This window comes from Coregonus lavaretus (assembly GCF_964263955.1).
Source record: "Coregonus lavaretus genome assembly, chromosome: 23".
NCBI lineage: Eukaryota > Metazoa > Chordata > Actinopteri > Salmoniformes > Salmonidae > Coregonus > Coregonus lavaretus.
In genome coordinates, this window is record NC_140010.1 from 39105154 (window position 1) to 39122332 (window position 17179).

Genomic DNA, 17179 nt, shown 5'->3' on the forward strand with positions numbered 1-17179 from the left:
AACTCACAGGGCAGGTAAATGGGGGTCGTAGGGACACCGACAGCAGTTCAACGTCTGGTCCCTGATAAGTAAACAGACCCCACCACCGTGATGTTTCCCACTAGTAGCAGGGTCTCGATCCTGTTTGATCATAGTGAAACCAGCTGGCTCCACTTCGCTGTTAGTCACCCGATTATCCAGCCAGTGATTGCAAGGATGTAGGTGTCCCCGGTCCTCATGCAGGTAGCGCAGGTTAGCCGTCAGCTCGTCCGCGTTTCCCCTTAAGGATTGGGCAAGGGAAGTTTATTCCTCATCGCTTTCAATCTCCGCCGGATCCCCCCGTATTTCCCTTGCTTGCATTTGAAAGTTGTCTTGTGATTCGCTTTCAGGAAGTCTGGAATTAAATCCACCACTGGGCTTTCCAGCGCGTTGGAATTACATTGTAGCAGGAACTCTCTACGATAGTACTGGATACCCCTGCCCGCAGCGTTACCATAGCTGAGTCCATTTGTGCTTGCAAATATACTTAAAAGTATTAGGATCAGTCCATTGCTCCACAATTTAATTGCCATGATTAAACACTGACGATCAAGTACAGTTGATAAAATGTAACAGTGTTGCTTCCGTCCCTCTCCTCGCCCCTACCTGGGCTTGAACCAGGGACCCTCTGCACACATTGACAACAGTCACCCTCGAAGCACCGTTACCCGTCGCTCCACAAAAGCCACAGCCCTCGCAGAGCAGGGGAAACAACTACTTCAAGGTCTCAGAGCGAGTGACGTCACCGATTGAAACGCTACTAGTGCGCACCGCTAACTAGCTAGCCATTTCACACCGGTTACAAAAACATCACATGAAAACAAACAAAAAGATGCCAAACGCAAACTGCGGGTTAGTTAACACTTTATTACTATATTAAATAATCAATGTTATTATTATTAGAATATGTAATATGCATAAATATTCAATAACTTTTTTTGTTGCAGTGTACAAACTTAACATGAAGAGGAATTACATTTACTCTAACCGGTGGCCAAAAAGAACTACCTGAAAGCCACACCTCAAATAAGCCACGCCTTCAATGTTCTGATATGCTGCCACCTCTACAATATGTTATTAAAAATGAAAAAAAATGGAACCCCTCCATCACGAAAAGGTTCCGGTTTGAAAATGTACACAGGGGTTCCTCAAAGACCCTTTTCAGACAGGTTCCTCGAGGAACCTTTTTGAACGGGAAAGAACCCCAAAAAGGTTATTCCAGGCACCTTTACTTCTAAGAGTGTATAGCCTCAAAACATGGCTAAAACTATAATTTTGATATCAATAATGCATCCACAGCTCTGTGTATTATTTTGAGAGTGGTTACATTTCTCCAGGCTCATCCCTCAGCTTTTTACCAAAACAGATCTGGGGTGACCGCTTTGTTATAGTTTCAATTAAGGACTCTAGCTTTAATGACATACTGTATTTATGTCAGTCTGAATTACATATTTTGTCAGTGTTGTGAAGTTAGTATATTTCCTGTGTTATTAACCACACCAATCAAGCTACTGTCTGAAGACACTCAGAGGTAATGAGTAGTCTCTCTGGTTAGCCATGTATGTTGAATTGGGTACCAGACATGGGTTAAAGTAGTATTAGACATTTTCCAAACACTTGATTGAGCTTGCCTGGTAAAATGGACCCGATGGAATAGTCCCAAAAGTGCAAACCCTGCCATCTGGCAGTCCAGGCAGGCTCTAACACTCACAGCCAATGCTATTTGAACCAAGGTATGTTGGACACCACGTGGTGACCTGTGGTGGTAGTGCATTACCCTGCACACAGCCTCAGTCAGTGCAAATTGAACCGTTACTTTGATGGGATTTTAACAATGATGGGACAATAATCATATTGTAATGTCTATATAATGGGGTTTTCTTTCAGACAAATACTCTAATGCGCTAACCACACAATTCCTTAGAAACATGGCTGATGGCTTAAGGACAAGGTGATCACGGACAAAAACAATTAAAACCGTTCCACATCCGTACTCTCCATGACCCGGAGTGAGGACCACTGGGTAGCACTTTATTTTACGGTACAGAAAATAACAAGGTATTTGCTAAGACATTTTATGGTGAATTCACATGAATTACGTATGCATTACTTGTTTGAGATTCATTAAAACAAGCACTACTAAGCACCATTCAATACCAGATAGTTACCAATTGTGGTGAATTCTTGAAGAAAATACCAGAAAGTACCTGTTAGCAAATATATTTCATGTTAAATACCATGTAAATACCAGTGGAAACAGTACCATAAAATAAAGTGCTACCGACCACTGACCTACACTACCTGTCACATCCCCATAGGCCAGTCAATCTCCTTAGCCCCTCCTCCCAATGGTAATTTCCCCAACTCTTATTCCGGCCCCTGGCACTGTTCAATAGGGTTTCCTGCAGACGCGGCAGCGACTGATGACATTCTCTAGAAGACGTCCCTTCACAGTCTGTGGCACAGGCTTACTGCAGGGGAGGGGCACAAAGAAGAGGAGTTTAGTGTGGTGTATAGGTAAGGCCAGACAGAATGACCTAAACCACCCTAGAAATGATTAGATTAATACTGAACACTGTCACAAAACATAAATAACTACAGTTATCTTGATAAAAGATAATGCTGTACAGGTATTGAAAAGAAAACATCCCCGTATGTGGCCATAAATATTGATAAGTAAAATCAAATCAAGCTTTATTATACAGTACATTTCAGACATGGAATGCAACACAGTCTGCTTCACGGGAAAAAACGAATAAAAACGGATAAAAAAAATGAACGACTAAAAAGCACCCTACCGAAAAGCAAAGCTAACAAAAAGAGCACTCAAAATAAAGCTTGATTTGAACAGTTTAGTATTGTATACAGTGATGTAGTGGTAAAAAAAAATAGGTGGGTAAACGCTAATCACCGTTTGCGGTGAATAAAGTAACGCTCCATATATGTTCTATGCATTTTTCCACAATAGGTGGGTAAACGCTCATGCAAAATCTAAAAAAATATGCATAAACTGCGTTTACTTGCGTTTACCCTCCACTACACCACTGATCGTATAGTATAAACACTGAATCGATCTCTGATGTGATGATTCTAACCTGAACATGCGATTGGGGTCGAGCGAGGCCAGCCAGTAGCTGTAGGAGTCAGGGAAGTAGTTGCAGGTTCCCCGGCCGTGGCACTCGATGAAGGGGACCTGGCGGAAGTGTTCCAGACATGAGCCTGGAGAGACTAGGGGCTGCCCCGACCCCTCAGCACCCGCACCCGTTTGCTGGGAAGAAGAGAGAGGGGGGCGCAATGGGGTATGGAAAGGAGGAGAGGAGTATAGAATGGGGCAGAAGAAGTGACAGGGAGAGAAGTATAGAGAAGGTAAAGGAGAGTAAGTTAGACTGAGTTTTGAATTATGTCACAATGGAGTATGCTACATTATGCTCCTACTATGATGTTTCATTTGCATCATTATCATTCATATCATTATCATCATCATCATCGTCATCATTCAACCCCAAATCCAGATGTGCAAAGCTGATAGAGACATGCCCAAGACGACTCAAAGCTGTAATCGCTGACAAAGGTGCTTCTACAAAGTATTGACTCAGGGGTGTGAATACTTATGTAAATGTATATTTCTGTATTTCATTTTCAATAAATGTGCAAACATTTCTAAAAACATGATTTTACTTCGTCATTGTGGGGTATTGTGTGTAGATGGGTGAGAGAACAAATCTATTTAATCTGTTTTGAATTCAGGCTGTCACACAACAAAATGTTGAATAAGTCAAGTGGTATGAATACTTTCTGAAGGCACTGTAAGTACAGATATTAAACAGTATATCGATATAATACAGGGAACAGGGTGTTACCATGACAAAGGAGTATCCAGTCCAGAGGGATTCCCAGTCACGAGGACAGTCTGGGGTCTTGGTGGTCTGGCTGTGGATGGCGATGGCATTGGAGCTGCCCTCACACACTGAACACCTAAATCACACACCACCAACAAGTGTAGCATATAGTGTCATTTCAGTGCAACATGTCAAAATGTGTTCCAAAATAAAGAGTGCAGACTGTAGAGGCCCTGTATTTTTTAGACTGCAAGTATGTGTGTGTGTGTGTGTTTGTCCCTCCTCCCAGGACTGTGTACCTGCTGATGTAGCTCCCTATCTCGTCTCCTCTGATCAGGTCCATGCTGCGCGGCATGGACTTCTCCGTCGACAGCCAATAGGAGTAGTCATTGCGGGCGGCGTAGCGACAGGTGTTGTCCGTGTCACAGAACAGGAAGGGCATGGTGGAGAAACGAGGTAGGCAGCTGCCCATGGAGCCTGGGGGGACAGTGGTGAGGTCATCAAAGAGAGACAATGTCAAATTAACAGCAAAAGTAAGAGTGCCGAGCTAACATCACAATTTTAGGACCTCATTTGCTCAATCCCAAATCGACCTGTACCCTCTAGGTAGAAACCGCTCTGCGTTTGGTGACTTTGTGTTGAGCAGTGTGTGTGCGCCTCATGACTATTAATGTGTGACTCCATGCTGTTTACCTAGGTCTTGTCCGTGGGCTCTCTCATTGCCATTAATGAAGAGCAGAGAGTATCCGGAGTAGATGAGGGTGGTGCCTCTGGGGCAGTCAGGCACTCTGATCGTCTGGCTGTGTCGGGCCAGCAGGAAACTGTCAGCCAGACCTGCCGTGCTGGAGCCCCACGGGCCACGAGAACCCTTCTGACCCGGAGGCCCCTGGTAGCCCACCGGCCCTGCCCAAGCAAAAACACTTAGATAAAATACATGTTTTCCAACGGTTCGCCTCATGTTCAACAAGATCACTGGCAAACACATTTATATAAATACCTGTCTGTCCCTGTGATCCCTTGTCTCCCTTGCGCCCGGGGAAGCCAGGCAGGCCTGGAGGGCTGTTTCCGTACTGACCCTTAGGGCCTGTGGGGCCTGGCAGTGAGAGAGGCAACTTGATTTTGGTAAGCAATTTAGTTAGCCAAAGCTAAAGTAGGAGCTAATGAGACCATTTGTGCTAATGTTAGCCTGTGGTGCCCGTAGCTAAGACATGGCATAGGTTGCATTCACTCCTTCCCCATAGACTACTTCATTAGTTAGAAAGAATATGACATTTGGTTGAAGTGAATCATGGTTGGCCTGGCCATGTGGCTTGTAGTTGCAGATGATAAAAGGATACTGAACCTGCAAATCCTGGCCGTCCTGGCGGCCCACTTGGACCTGGAAATCCTTGGTTCCCGGGGTGACCAGGAGGGCCTGGATCCCCTTGATGGTGTCTCACTTGTCCAGACACGTCAAGCCCTGGACGACCTGTAGATGTACATGAAAAAACCTTTGATTTGTTTTGACTAACTCCTTAAGAATAAATTGTGCTAAAGATACTGTTTAGAGTTAGGATGCTTTGGTAAATTGAATATTGACCCAATGGTTTTCAGTGTTGAATGTTGAGTTTTGAATTTTCAGTGTTAAATGTTGAGTTGTCAGTGTTTAATGTTGAGTTGTCAGTGTTTAATGTTGAGTTGTCAGAGTTTAATGTTGAGTGTTAAATATTGACCTGGTGGTCCTGGCTGGCCTTTGGCTCCATTTGGTCCTTTGGGGCCGGGGTTATAACTAGGATCACCCGTCTCTCCTAAAACACCACAGTTCATCAAGAGACACTGAATCACCAACTGCACCACACACACACACGGTTGGGTAGGTTACTTTCTAAATGTAATACTTTGCAGTTACTAGTACCTGTCCAAAATTGTAATCAGTAACGTAACTTTTGGATTACCCAAACTGAGTAATGTAATCTAATTACTTTTGGACTACTTTCCCCTTAAGAGGCATTAGACCAGGGCTGCCCAACCCTCTTCCTGGAGATCTACCGTCCTGTGGGTTTTCAGTCCAACCCTAATTTAACACACCTGATTCTACTTATTAGCTGCTCAACAAGACCTTAACTAGCTGAATCAGATATGCTAAATTAGGGTTGGACTGAAAACCTACAGGACAGTAGATCTCCAGGAAGAGGGTTGAGCAGACCCTGCATTAGAAGAATGCAAAAATGATCCATCAAACGCATTTGGTGTCATCATAGTGGTCTCAGACTTGTGGTCAGACTCGCTCAAGTGAAACAAACCAAACACATTTTGTACACACACACACACACACACACACACACACACACACACACACACCATCTAGCATGTCAAAGAAAATCTAGGGATGACGTTTTGATGGCTACAACACACGGCACACATTAATAGGCACAGGAGTTTTTTCCAGAGCATGTGAACTTACCAGGGAAAAGTATTTGCCCTAGAACTAGAACCAGAACCCAGAGTTCTTCATGGTCAGGATAAACTCTTAGCTGCACTCAATTCTATGGTGTAATGACAATTTAGTTTTTGTAAATAAAAAATGACAATGCAGAGGATTGTTGTTGATGCAATAAGATTACCGGGGAATCCTGGGGGTCCAGGGTGACCTGGTTCACCTATTGGTCCTGGAGGTCCAGGGATGGCTCCTGGTCCCTAGGGGGTAGAAAGCAATTCAAGCAATAACTCAGACTATAAATTATACACATAATTACTTATAACATCTATATTTTCCAGCGTTTTAAGAGATGTTCCAAAACATAAGCAACATTTAGTTGGTCTTGTACTCTTCAGTGGAGTGACTCACCCATGGCCCTGGAATCCCTGCGTCCCCTCTGGGCCCGTCGAAGCCTCTGCCCCCTGGAGCGCCTGGGTCTCCCCTGTCCCCTTTATGTTCATAGCCTCCAGACCCTGACTGGCCCCGTGGGCCCCGGTGCCCTGCAGACAGAAAGACCCATTTCAGTCAGAGGCATGTTTTGATAGAGTAGCATTCAGGGCCGTTGTGAATAAGGGAGAGGTTGAGTTAGAGTCAGAGATAAGAGTTTGACTTACTAAGTCATAACTATTGAGTTTGTTAGTCAGAAGGAATAAGAGTTTGAATGAGTGAGTTAAAACTAGCCAATAGTGTGAGTGAATCTGGGATAGTTGTTCATAATGAGTCCAAGCCTAGTCCTTGACTAAGAAGCACTTTATTCTCTATACTGTCCAGATGTAGGTTTAATCTGTGTCTGGGAAACCAGCCTATAGAGTCAAGGATAGAGATTGAATTTGATTCAAGGGTAGAGTTTGTGTCAGCACTAACTGCTACAGTTTCAGTTAGATTCAGGTATAGAGCTAATCAGTGACAGAGTTGGTGTCCAAAGCCACAAAGAACAGTGAGTCCTCACCAGGGCTTCCAGGTCTGCCATGAGGACCAGTTTCTCCTTTCAGCCCGTTGAGACAAACAGCACCACGCCCTGGCTCACCACGAGGACCTTGGGGTCCTTCGACGCCCCGGTCTCCTGTAAACCCTGGGGGTCCCAAAACAGTGGGGCCAGGAAAACCCACATCTCCCATTGGACCTATAGGGAAACAGAAAACAATTTTAGCCAATTAGACCAATTTTAGCCATGGACGGAGCCAATAGTAACTTAAATCAAGTTTATTACAGAACCAATTCTAATTAATAACATAGGTTTAGCCAATAACAAATCCAAATGTTGAGCCAGTGGTACATGTCTGAAGGTATAGGAATGATGTCATCAATCCGAGACTCACCTGGTTGTCCATTCTCTCCACGTAGGCCAGGAGTCGACCCCACAATCACTAGAGAGAGCACCAGAAGATATATTATATCCACAAAATGTAAAATTATTACATATGCATGGGGCAAGAAGTATTGATATAAAACACAACGCAAGTAGAAGTCAAGGTGTCTTACGTGTCTCTCCCTTCTGACCAGCAGGTCCAGGAATACCATCGTGACCTTGGTTACCTTTAGGACCACAGGGACCAGGAGGGCCAGGTAACCCTGGTTGTCCTATGAAAGAGTACATGGTCAGACACCCCAACAACATATACACACACGTCAGAGACATAAAAACATACACATACTGTATTTTCATTGATATACAGTATTTCTTGAATAAACCTTAGTGATGTTCTGACCTGGAGCTCCATATGACGGAGTGGGTCCTGGGGGGCCTGGAGGACCATCGGTACCTGGTGGCCCTGCAGGACCTTGGGGTCCTGGATCACAGAGAAGAAACAAAAAGAAAGAAAGACTAAGAAAATTACAAGCATCATCATCCTCATGATCATCTATCATAATTAGTATTTCAGTAGTAGTAACCATGATGTCCATAATGTCCTGGGTCTCCTTTGGCTCCAGTGGGACCTTGGGAGCCTGGACGACCTGCGTAAGCAGGAGAGCCTTTCTCTCCCTTGGAACCATGTCTGCTCCACACTGCTGGCTCGCCCTAAAGAGAAGGAGAGAGAGCGAGAGAGAGAGAGAGAGAGAGAGCGAGAGAGAGAGAGAGAGAGAGAGCGAGAGAGAGAGAGAGAATAGTGTTATCAGAGCCAGGTAACAGTCACATTGGTGTTTAAATGGTGTCTGTAGTTATACAGTATTGTGTTGCACCTTGGCAGTGATTCCAATAGCTGGTAATAGACTGTGGTTCTGTTTGTTGAACACACCTTCTGTCCAGGTGGTCCTAGTCGGCCTGGTTGAGCATAACTGGCCTCTCCTTTAGTTCCTTTAGGCCCGTATGGACCGGGTCTACCGTCTTGTCCCGGGCCTCCGTGGTAACCTGGAACTCCCTTTATTCCATGGGGACCTAGGATATCACATCCACACAACTCAATAAGAACTGTAAGAACATAATCAATTGGATTTTAATTTGTTTGAACCATTTTCAGTATGATATCATAAGTTGGTATGCCATGCATACAAGAATACCTTTTGTTGTGATTGTGTGTGAGTGTGTGTGTGTGTGTGTTACCTGGTAAACCCATGATCCCAATATCTCCCCAGGGTCCAGATGGGCCTGGTCCTCCTACTGAATATAGGTCATCGGCTCCACGATCACCTGGGGGACCTAACATCACGTCATTAGTTTGCTTGCTGAAAGGCAACTCTAGCAATCTGACATACTCTTGTTATAAATCATACTAAAACAGTCACTACTATTACTAATGTAGTCACTACCAATTAAATTACTACTGCAGTCATTACCACTTCCACTGCATGTTGTTTTACCCCACTACCATTTATTTCACAAGTATAAATATTCAAAGACAAGCAAGCACACACATTTTATTTAGGAAAATGTCCTATTCCATTTTCTACTGGTCAACTTAAGAGAAAGGTAATAATGGGTTATGTGCACACTGCACAGTCATCATTCAGGAAGTAAGGACACAGGTGTGTTGTGTCACTGGGTTTGTTCAGCCTATCCTCTACCTCCACAGGGCTGGGAATCTGCCCTGTATCAATGGTTCCTAATAGCCAATGGGTGGTAGGGATTCTGCAGGGCCGACTCCTAACATTGGAGTTGCTAGAAAGAATAAAAAGTGCATAATCTATAGGAAGGTTGTGATTGTATTTAACATATGATTTCGTTAAATCACCTTATCAGGTTTGAATATGATTTATTATGCGTTTTGTTATCATCAATATGTTTTACAACTGGTATCAGCAGTGTGATTTTCTCGTCTTAAGTCATTCTTAAGATTATTAAGATAATTTTAAATTATTCTCTTTTGTTTTTACCCCTGAAATGTATCCGGTTAAGCTCGGTTAATGTATTTTATGGTCCCCTTGGATTCATTAGCATATAGTATAGCTGAACTCTGTGTGAACTCTTGTTGATGGTTCTGACTTTTGCAAATCAGGTTCCGGACAATTACCACTCCCACTTTATCCTTGATCGATAGAGTGACTACCACCTTGATTGATAGCGTGCTGCTCCTTATGCTGAGTCTACATACAGGAGGTTGAGTGTGTGTCTGTAATGCTGAACTTTGCTTCACCTATGGGCACCGCTGTACTGTTGATTATGTTATAAATATTTGTAATTTAGTGCTGTGTTTTTTTATTTATTACATTGTGTGAACAAGCGTGTGCATTGTCGATCTTGCCCACCTGCCATATTGTTTGCCAAAGAGGATCACAATAAAATAAGACTTTATCGTGTTTTTACCCTCAATAATATTTAATGTATGCAATGTTGTCTCTGACTGGAGCAGCCTACTACTTTTAATGATCAAATCAATCAATCAATCAAATCTAAAATGATGCCCAGGCTCCACACGTGTGTCCTTACTTCATCCTACAAACAGCTTATCATACGGATCATAGGCACGCAAACGTAGAAGATTGATTGTGCAATGTACACATAACTCATTACCTTTGTCCTCAGTTGAGCCAATAGAAATTAACCTCTACTGTATACTGTAGGTCTGGTGACATCATTGAGAGCAGAGCATGTGAGCGGAGTTGAGCGGTTGGAAATCCTGCTCATCACTCATGGAGCAGTGCTCCGGTGCTCCATGTCCTTTCCTAATCTCTACTAAAAACCGCTCCTCCCTCACAGGAAAATAAACTCCCGCTCCAAATTTGCCCCATTCATTAAAATCACATTTTAACCAACACCCATCTACAGTGGGGGAAAAAGTATTTAGTCAGCCACCAATTGTGCAAGTTCTCCCACTTAAAAAGATGAGAGGCCTGTAATTTTAATCATAGGTACACGTCAACTATGACAGACAAAATGAGAAAAAGAAATCCAGAAAATCACATTGTAGGATTTTTTATGAATTTATTTGCAAATTATGGTGGAAAATAAGTATTTGGTCAATAACAAAAGTTTCTCAATACTTTGTTATATACCCTTTGTTGGCAATGACACAGGTCAAATGTTTTCTGTAAGTCTTCACAAGGTTTTCACACACTGTTGCTGGTATTTTGGCCCATTCCTCCATGTAGATCTCCTCTAGAGCAGTGATGTTTTGGGGCTGTCGCTGGGCAACACGGATTTCAACTCCCTCCAAAGATTTTCTATGGGGTTGAGATCTGGAGACTGGCTAGGCCACTCCAGGACCTTGAAATGCTTCTTACGAAGCCACTCCTTCGTTGCCCGGGCGGTGTGTTTGGGATCATTGTCATGCTGAAAGACCCAGCCACGTTTCATCTTCAATGCCCTTGCTGATGGAAGGAGGTTTTCACTCAAAATCTCACGATACATGGCCCCATTCATTCTTTCCTTTACACGGATCAGTCGTCCTGGTCCCTTTGCAGAAAAACAGCCCCATAGCATGATGTTTCCACCCCCATGCTTCACAGTAGGTATGGTGTTCTTTGGATGCAACTCAGCATTATTTGTCCTCCAAACACGACGACTTGAGTTTTTACCAAAAAGTTCTATTTTGGTTTCATCTGACCATATGACATTCTCCCAATCCTCTTCTGGATCATCCAAATGCACTCTAGCAAACTTCAGACAGGCCTGGACATGTACTGGCTTAAGCAGGGGGACACGTCTGGCACTGCAGGATTTGAGTCCCTGGCGGTGTAGTGTGTTACTGATGGTAGGCTTTGTTACTTTGGTCCCAGCTCTCTGCAGGTCATTCACTAGGTCCCCCTGTGTGGATCATTTTGATCCCACGGGGTGAGATCTTGCGTGGAGCCCCAGATCGAGGGAGATTATCAGTGGTCTTGTATGTCTTCCATTTCCTAATAATTGCTCCCACAGTTGATTTCTTCAAACCAAGCTGCTTACCTATTGCAGATTCAGTCTTCCCAGCCTGGTGCAGGTCTACAATTTTGTTTCTGGTGTCCTTTGACAGCTCTTTGGTCTTGGCCATAGTGGAGTTTGGAGTGTGACTGTTTGAGGTTGTGGACAGGTGTCTTTTATACTGATAACAAGTTCAAACAGGTGCCATTAATACAGGTAACGAGTGGAGGACAGAGGAGCCTCTTAAAGAAGAAGTTACAGGTCTGTGAGAGCCAGAAATCTTGCTTGTTTGTAGGTGACCAAATACTTATTTTCCACCATAATTTGCAAATAAATTCATAAAAAAATCCTACAATGTGATTTTCTGGATTTCTTTTTCTCAATTTGTCTGTCATAGTTGACGTGTACCTATGATGAAAATTACAGGCCTCTCTCATCTTTTTAAGTGGGAGAACTTGCACAATTGGTGGCTGACTAAATACTTTTTTCCCCACTGTATTTTTGTGACTACCTGGACCTACCAATTGTTTTTTAAGTATTTAAACCAAACCATTTTGAATGAAAAGTATTTGAATAAACATGAAAAAGTGAATGTAGGAAGCGAACATCATTTCAAATAGGCTACATGTCCTATTAAATAGCATACAAACACTCTAAATAGGTCAGGAGCCAGATGGAGACTAAGAAGGGAAGAAAATGAATTATTTAGGCTATATTATTTAAATTTGTTCAAGGCTACAGCCTACAAAGAAATACATTGTGAAGCATTTGCGAGTGCAACACACTAGGCTGGTAGGGACATAAAGGGCTCAGCATTTAAACAACATTTTGTTGTATTAAATCAGTGTAGTCTATACATTGGGCATTTAGGCTGTGACTTACTTAGAATTAAATACAAATTAAATGAAAACTGACTTATTAGTGCCTTTGAATTCATTTTTAGAAATCATTTTTAGAAACACGAGTTTGGCCAGTCTGTGGCTTCAGGCTCATGGGGATAATAGACACCCTTTGGCCATTCTTGCCAGGCTGGGCAGAGATATTTTTATTTTTTTAGGCCAAAATAATCAAATCAAAACGGAAAGCTCCTTGAACGTGGGAATATGCCAGGCCTATTGGGCCAAAACTAAATTATGGCCTATTGTATAGGTAATAGAACGAAAATTAACGAAACGTTTAAGAGATCTGATTTTTTGTTTATAAATACTTTGCTATAATGACAGTTATCTACCCACCTCATTCCTTTATTTTAGCATGTGCACATAGTAAGTACACCATCAAGTGTCTTTTCAGATTCCACAATGATTCTTTAGTTTTGGACACTACATCACCACACTCCATCTCTTGCTCTTAGTCCTCATCTTTCTAAGTCACCTTGATTTAGCACCTGTGTGTTTTATCATAAAGAAAATATTTAGCGAACTCCATGACAGTAGCTAAAGCAAAAGGCTATAGCAGCACACAAGTAGACTACAAATGCATGCTGGGGCGGGCATGCCCTGAGCTGGTGAAGTGAGCGCTCCTGGAGCGGGTGAGAAGGCCGACACTCCAGCCTTTGGGAATCTCACTCCAGTCAAATTGGGCAGGCTCCGCTCCTCACTCCGCTCCTCGCTCCACTCCAGCTCCACTCACATGCTCGGATTGACAGAGAATAGTTGAACTCAACTTCCTCATTATATTTTAGCATTGTGTGATTTTTCTCTTGTTTAATCATTGTTAAGATTGTTAACATGGCCAAGCTCATTTTAAAATGAAAATTTTTCTTATTTGAAACCCAACCCAGTATCACAGACTACTGTGAAATAGACACAAATTGCTTATTGGAAATTCGTGACAGGCACACAAAAAAGTTTATTTTCATAAGCAGTACAAGATTTTGTATACAGTAAATTTCAAAATCACAGATAATGAGTAGGTTACTTAAGACAGAAACGATAGGAGAGAGGTTGGTTGGGGAGGATGGGTGGGCGTATAACACGAACGTCTTGCAACCCAAAGGTTGCATGTTCAAATCTCATCACGGACAATTTTAGCTAATTAGCAACTACTTACTACTTTTTAGCTACTTTGCAACTACTTAGCATGTTCGCTAACCCTTCCCCTAACCTTAACCCTATAACTACTTAGCTAGCATATTACCTAACCCTAAATCCTAACCCTAACCTCTAGCCTAGCAAACGTTAGCCACCTAGCTAGCCTAGCTAATGTTAGCCACAACAAATTGGAATTTGTGCAATGTACACGAATGCGTTACGAATAAAGAATATCGTGTTATACACATGAAATGCTTTGTGATGAAAGTCGTGTAATACACACAAAAAATGACTTTTTCGTGTGCCTGTCACAAATTTGGAATAAGTAATTTGTGTCTATTTCACAATAAGCTGTGATAGTGTGTTGTTGAAACCTGTGAAATCAGACAAGTTAAGTTCCATTTGTGTATTTGATGGTTCCCTTGCGTTTATCCTACTTTAATAAATCTGGTTAAATAATACAATCTGTGTGAACTCTTGTTGATCTTTCTGACATTTGCAAATCAGGTCATGGACAATTAACACCATCATCCGGGGATGATCTCTTTATTTTGAAAGTTACACATCTTGAAAACTTGATTGCTGACAAGCAAAACAGTTTGAGACTATGTCAACAATGGACTATTGAAACAAATACCAAAATATAGCTATTGAGTGGAGATTTCCTTTAAGTACACAGGTGTGATGTAGAGAACTTTGGATAGCAATATCCTGTCAACATCCCCAATATGAGCGTGTTTTGCATGCCATGTCCACATCATCCCAAAGTGTCTGAAATTGATTGTCAAACTGAATAAAGATGATTTGGATATGACTGGACATGATCATATTTAGTATCGGCCATGGTGATATCGTGGATATTGACTTGCATTATTTTTGTTAGTATTTGGAAACAGTGGCCACTACTATTACCAGAACTACCATCACTACTGCAGTCAGTACCACAAAGCAGGACTTTCCTTATCGCACGCACACACACCTCTAGGTCCATGTTTTCCTGGGTCACCATCCCTCCCATCAATGCCTTTTGGACCAGGATATCCAGGGTCTCCTCTAACACCAGGAAAACCAAGCATACCTATTGTACAACAGATAATCCACATTAAATGACCATATTACTCACAATATTTGATTACATATTTTGGTCCGTGATTCAAACGGGACCTGTCATAGCATTTTTTTGCACAGTATCCTTATGCATTTGCACTCTGACAACTGGAAACATCTGCACACTGTACATGTGAGCTGAGTATACCTCGTAGTAGTATCTTTTTACACAACCTTGTTTCCATTTGACCACGAGTAATAAGTTCTTCTGCGTAAATACTCCATTGTGGGTTTGATTGAATTGATCGCAGAGTCTCTATGGTGCTCACCAGGCTGTCCAGGGTCCCCTGGGAACCCATATAAGTCTGTGATAGGTCCTGGGCTAGGAGGACCTGGGATTCCGTTGTCCCCCACAGGGCCTGGTACACCTCTATGGCCTTTATCCCCTTCACGGCCATCCGACCCTGCCGAGAAACACACAGAATAATAATCCTTATACTGTATATCAGTATCATCACCACCTTTATGTTTTACAGTATATTTGTACTTGTGAGTGTGTGCGCACGTCTGTGTGTGTGTTTGCAAGTCCAAGTGTGCGCGCGAGTGTGTGTTTGCCAGTCCAAGTGTGTGTGTGTACGTGTGTGTGTACGCACGCCTGTGTGCGTACGCGTCTGTACATATGTGTGACCTCTGACCTCTGGGGCCGGGTGGTCCTCCAGATCCAGGGGGTCCGTCAAGGCCAGGTCCAGATCTTCCATCCAGCCCAGGGTCACCTCGAGGACCTGTAGTAGTTAACATACACTGCATCAACTACTGTAGTAGTAAAAAATACATTACCCAGGTCCCTGTGAAGTATTAGACTAACTCAATGTAATGACACCGGAGCACATTCAATTTAATCAAACATTATTTGTGACTGGTTACAGAATCCTATGCATTTGACACTAGTTCCTACTTCACAGGAGGGAGGTTTGATTTTTTTTTTTAAATGCTTTTTTGGGGTATGATATTTATGCTTCTAACTTTCTCACTCATCATTCACAATTCATTCATGATTATCCTTAATCATGGTAGCATCCATATTAATGTAGAAGTGTTTAGAAACATATTATATTCTTATTTACAATAAAAGTGACTCCAAAATTACACAAGTTATTTACCATTCATTTCTATTGGGCACAACATAATCTGAAACAACCAAAACAAACTACAAATTAATCCAACAAGTTTGTAGAGTCACAAGCTTGATGTAATCATTGCGTGCTAGGAATATGGGACCAAATAATAAACATGTGACTACTTTAATACACTATAAGTGAATGTGACACCTTCAAATGGGGGTACTAGATATATATAAAAAAATCATTTCTAAAAAAGTAAAACCAATATGTATCAAAATACCCAAATGAAAAGGTGACATTCTGTACTGTCGCCTCATACACTGAACAAAAATATTAACGCAACATGTAAATTGTTGGTCCCATGTTTCATGAGCTGAAATAAAATATCCCAGAAATATTCCATATGCACAAAAAGCTTATTTCTCTCAAATGTTGTGCACAAATCTGTTTACATCACTGTTAGTGACCATTTCTCCTTTGCCAAGATAATCCATCCACCTGACAGGTGTGGTATATCAAGAAGCTGATTAAACAGCATGATCATTACACAGGTGCACCTTGTGCTGGGGACAATACAAGGCCACTCTAAAATGTGCAGTTTTGTCACACAACACAATGCCACAGATGTCTCAAGTTTTCAGGGAGCATGCAATTGGCATGCTGACTGCAGGAATGTCCACCAGAGCTGTTACCAGAAAATGTAATGTTTATTTCACTAGCGTAAGCTGCCTCCAACGTAGTTTTAGAGAATGTGGCAGTACGTCCAACCGGCCTCACAACCACACAACACGTGTAACCACGCCAGCCCAGGACCTCCACATCCAGCTTCGTCTGAGACCAGCCACCCGGACAGCTGATGAAACTGGGTTTGCACAACCGAAGAATTTCTGCACAAACTGTCGGAAACCGGCTCATCTGCATTCTCGTCGTCCTGACTAGGGTCTTGACTGGACTGCAGTTCTGTGTCGTAACCGACTTCAGTGGCAAATGCTCACCTTCGATGGCCGCTGGCACACTGGAGAAGTGTGCTCTTCACGGATGAATACCGGTTTCAACTGTACCGGGCAGATGGCAGACAGCGTGTGTGGCGTCGTGTGGGTGAGTGGTTTGCTGATGCCAACGTTGTGAACAGAGTGCCCCATGGTGGCGGTGGGGTTATGGTACGGACAGGCATAAGCTACAGACAGCGAACACAATTGCATTTTATTGATGGCAATTTGAATGCACAGAGATTGCGTGACGAGATCCTGAGGCCCATTGTCGTGCCATTCACCCGCAACCATCACCTCATGTTTCAGCATGATAATGCACAGCCCCATGTCGCAAGGATCTGTACACATTTCCTGGAAGCTGAAAATGTCCCAGTTCTTCCATGGCCTGCATACTCA

The 17179-nt window shown here is 42.7% G+C and overlaps 1 protein-coding gene across 1 annotated transcript in view; it reads right to left on the minus strand.

Annotated features, from left to right (window-relative positions):
- Positions 1–2407: 2407 nt before the first annotated feature.
- LOC311099209 (uncharacterized protein) overlaps positions 2408–17179 on the minus strand; it is a gene marked incomplete at both ends in the record, with an annotated part of 74763 nt that continues 59991 nt past the window's right edge. Inside the window, 20 exons of the mRNA XM_084139890.1 lie at positions 2408–2489; positions 3114–3286; positions 3879–3993; positions 4157–4334; positions 4551–4760; positions 4855–4950; positions 5200–5325; positions 5570–5644; positions 6461–6533; positions 6685–6815; positions 7265–7438; positions 7635–7682; positions 7798–7896; positions 8025–8105; positions 8209–8335; positions 8553–8692; positions 8858–8953; positions 14603–14701; positions 15000–15134; positions 15366–15452. Of these exons, the coding sequence (XP_083996016.1) occupies positions 2408–2489; positions 3114–3286; positions 3879–3993; positions 4157–4334; positions 4551–4760; positions 4855–4950; positions 5200–5325; positions 5570–5644; positions 6461–6533; positions 6685–6815; positions 7265–7438; positions 7635–7682; positions 7798–7896; positions 8025–8105; positions 8209–8335; positions 8553–8692; positions 8858–8953; positions 14603–14701; positions 15000–15134; positions 15366–15452 (2345 nt within the window). The remainder of the gene's footprint in view (positions 2490–3113; positions 3287–3878; positions 3994–4156; positions 4335–4550; positions 4761–4854; positions 4951–5199; positions 5326–5569; positions 5645–6460; positions 6534–6684; positions 6816–7264; positions 7439–7634; positions 7683–7797; positions 7897–8024; positions 8106–8208; positions 8336–8552; positions 8693–8857; positions 8954–14602; positions 14702–14999; positions 15135–15365; positions 15453–17179) is intronic.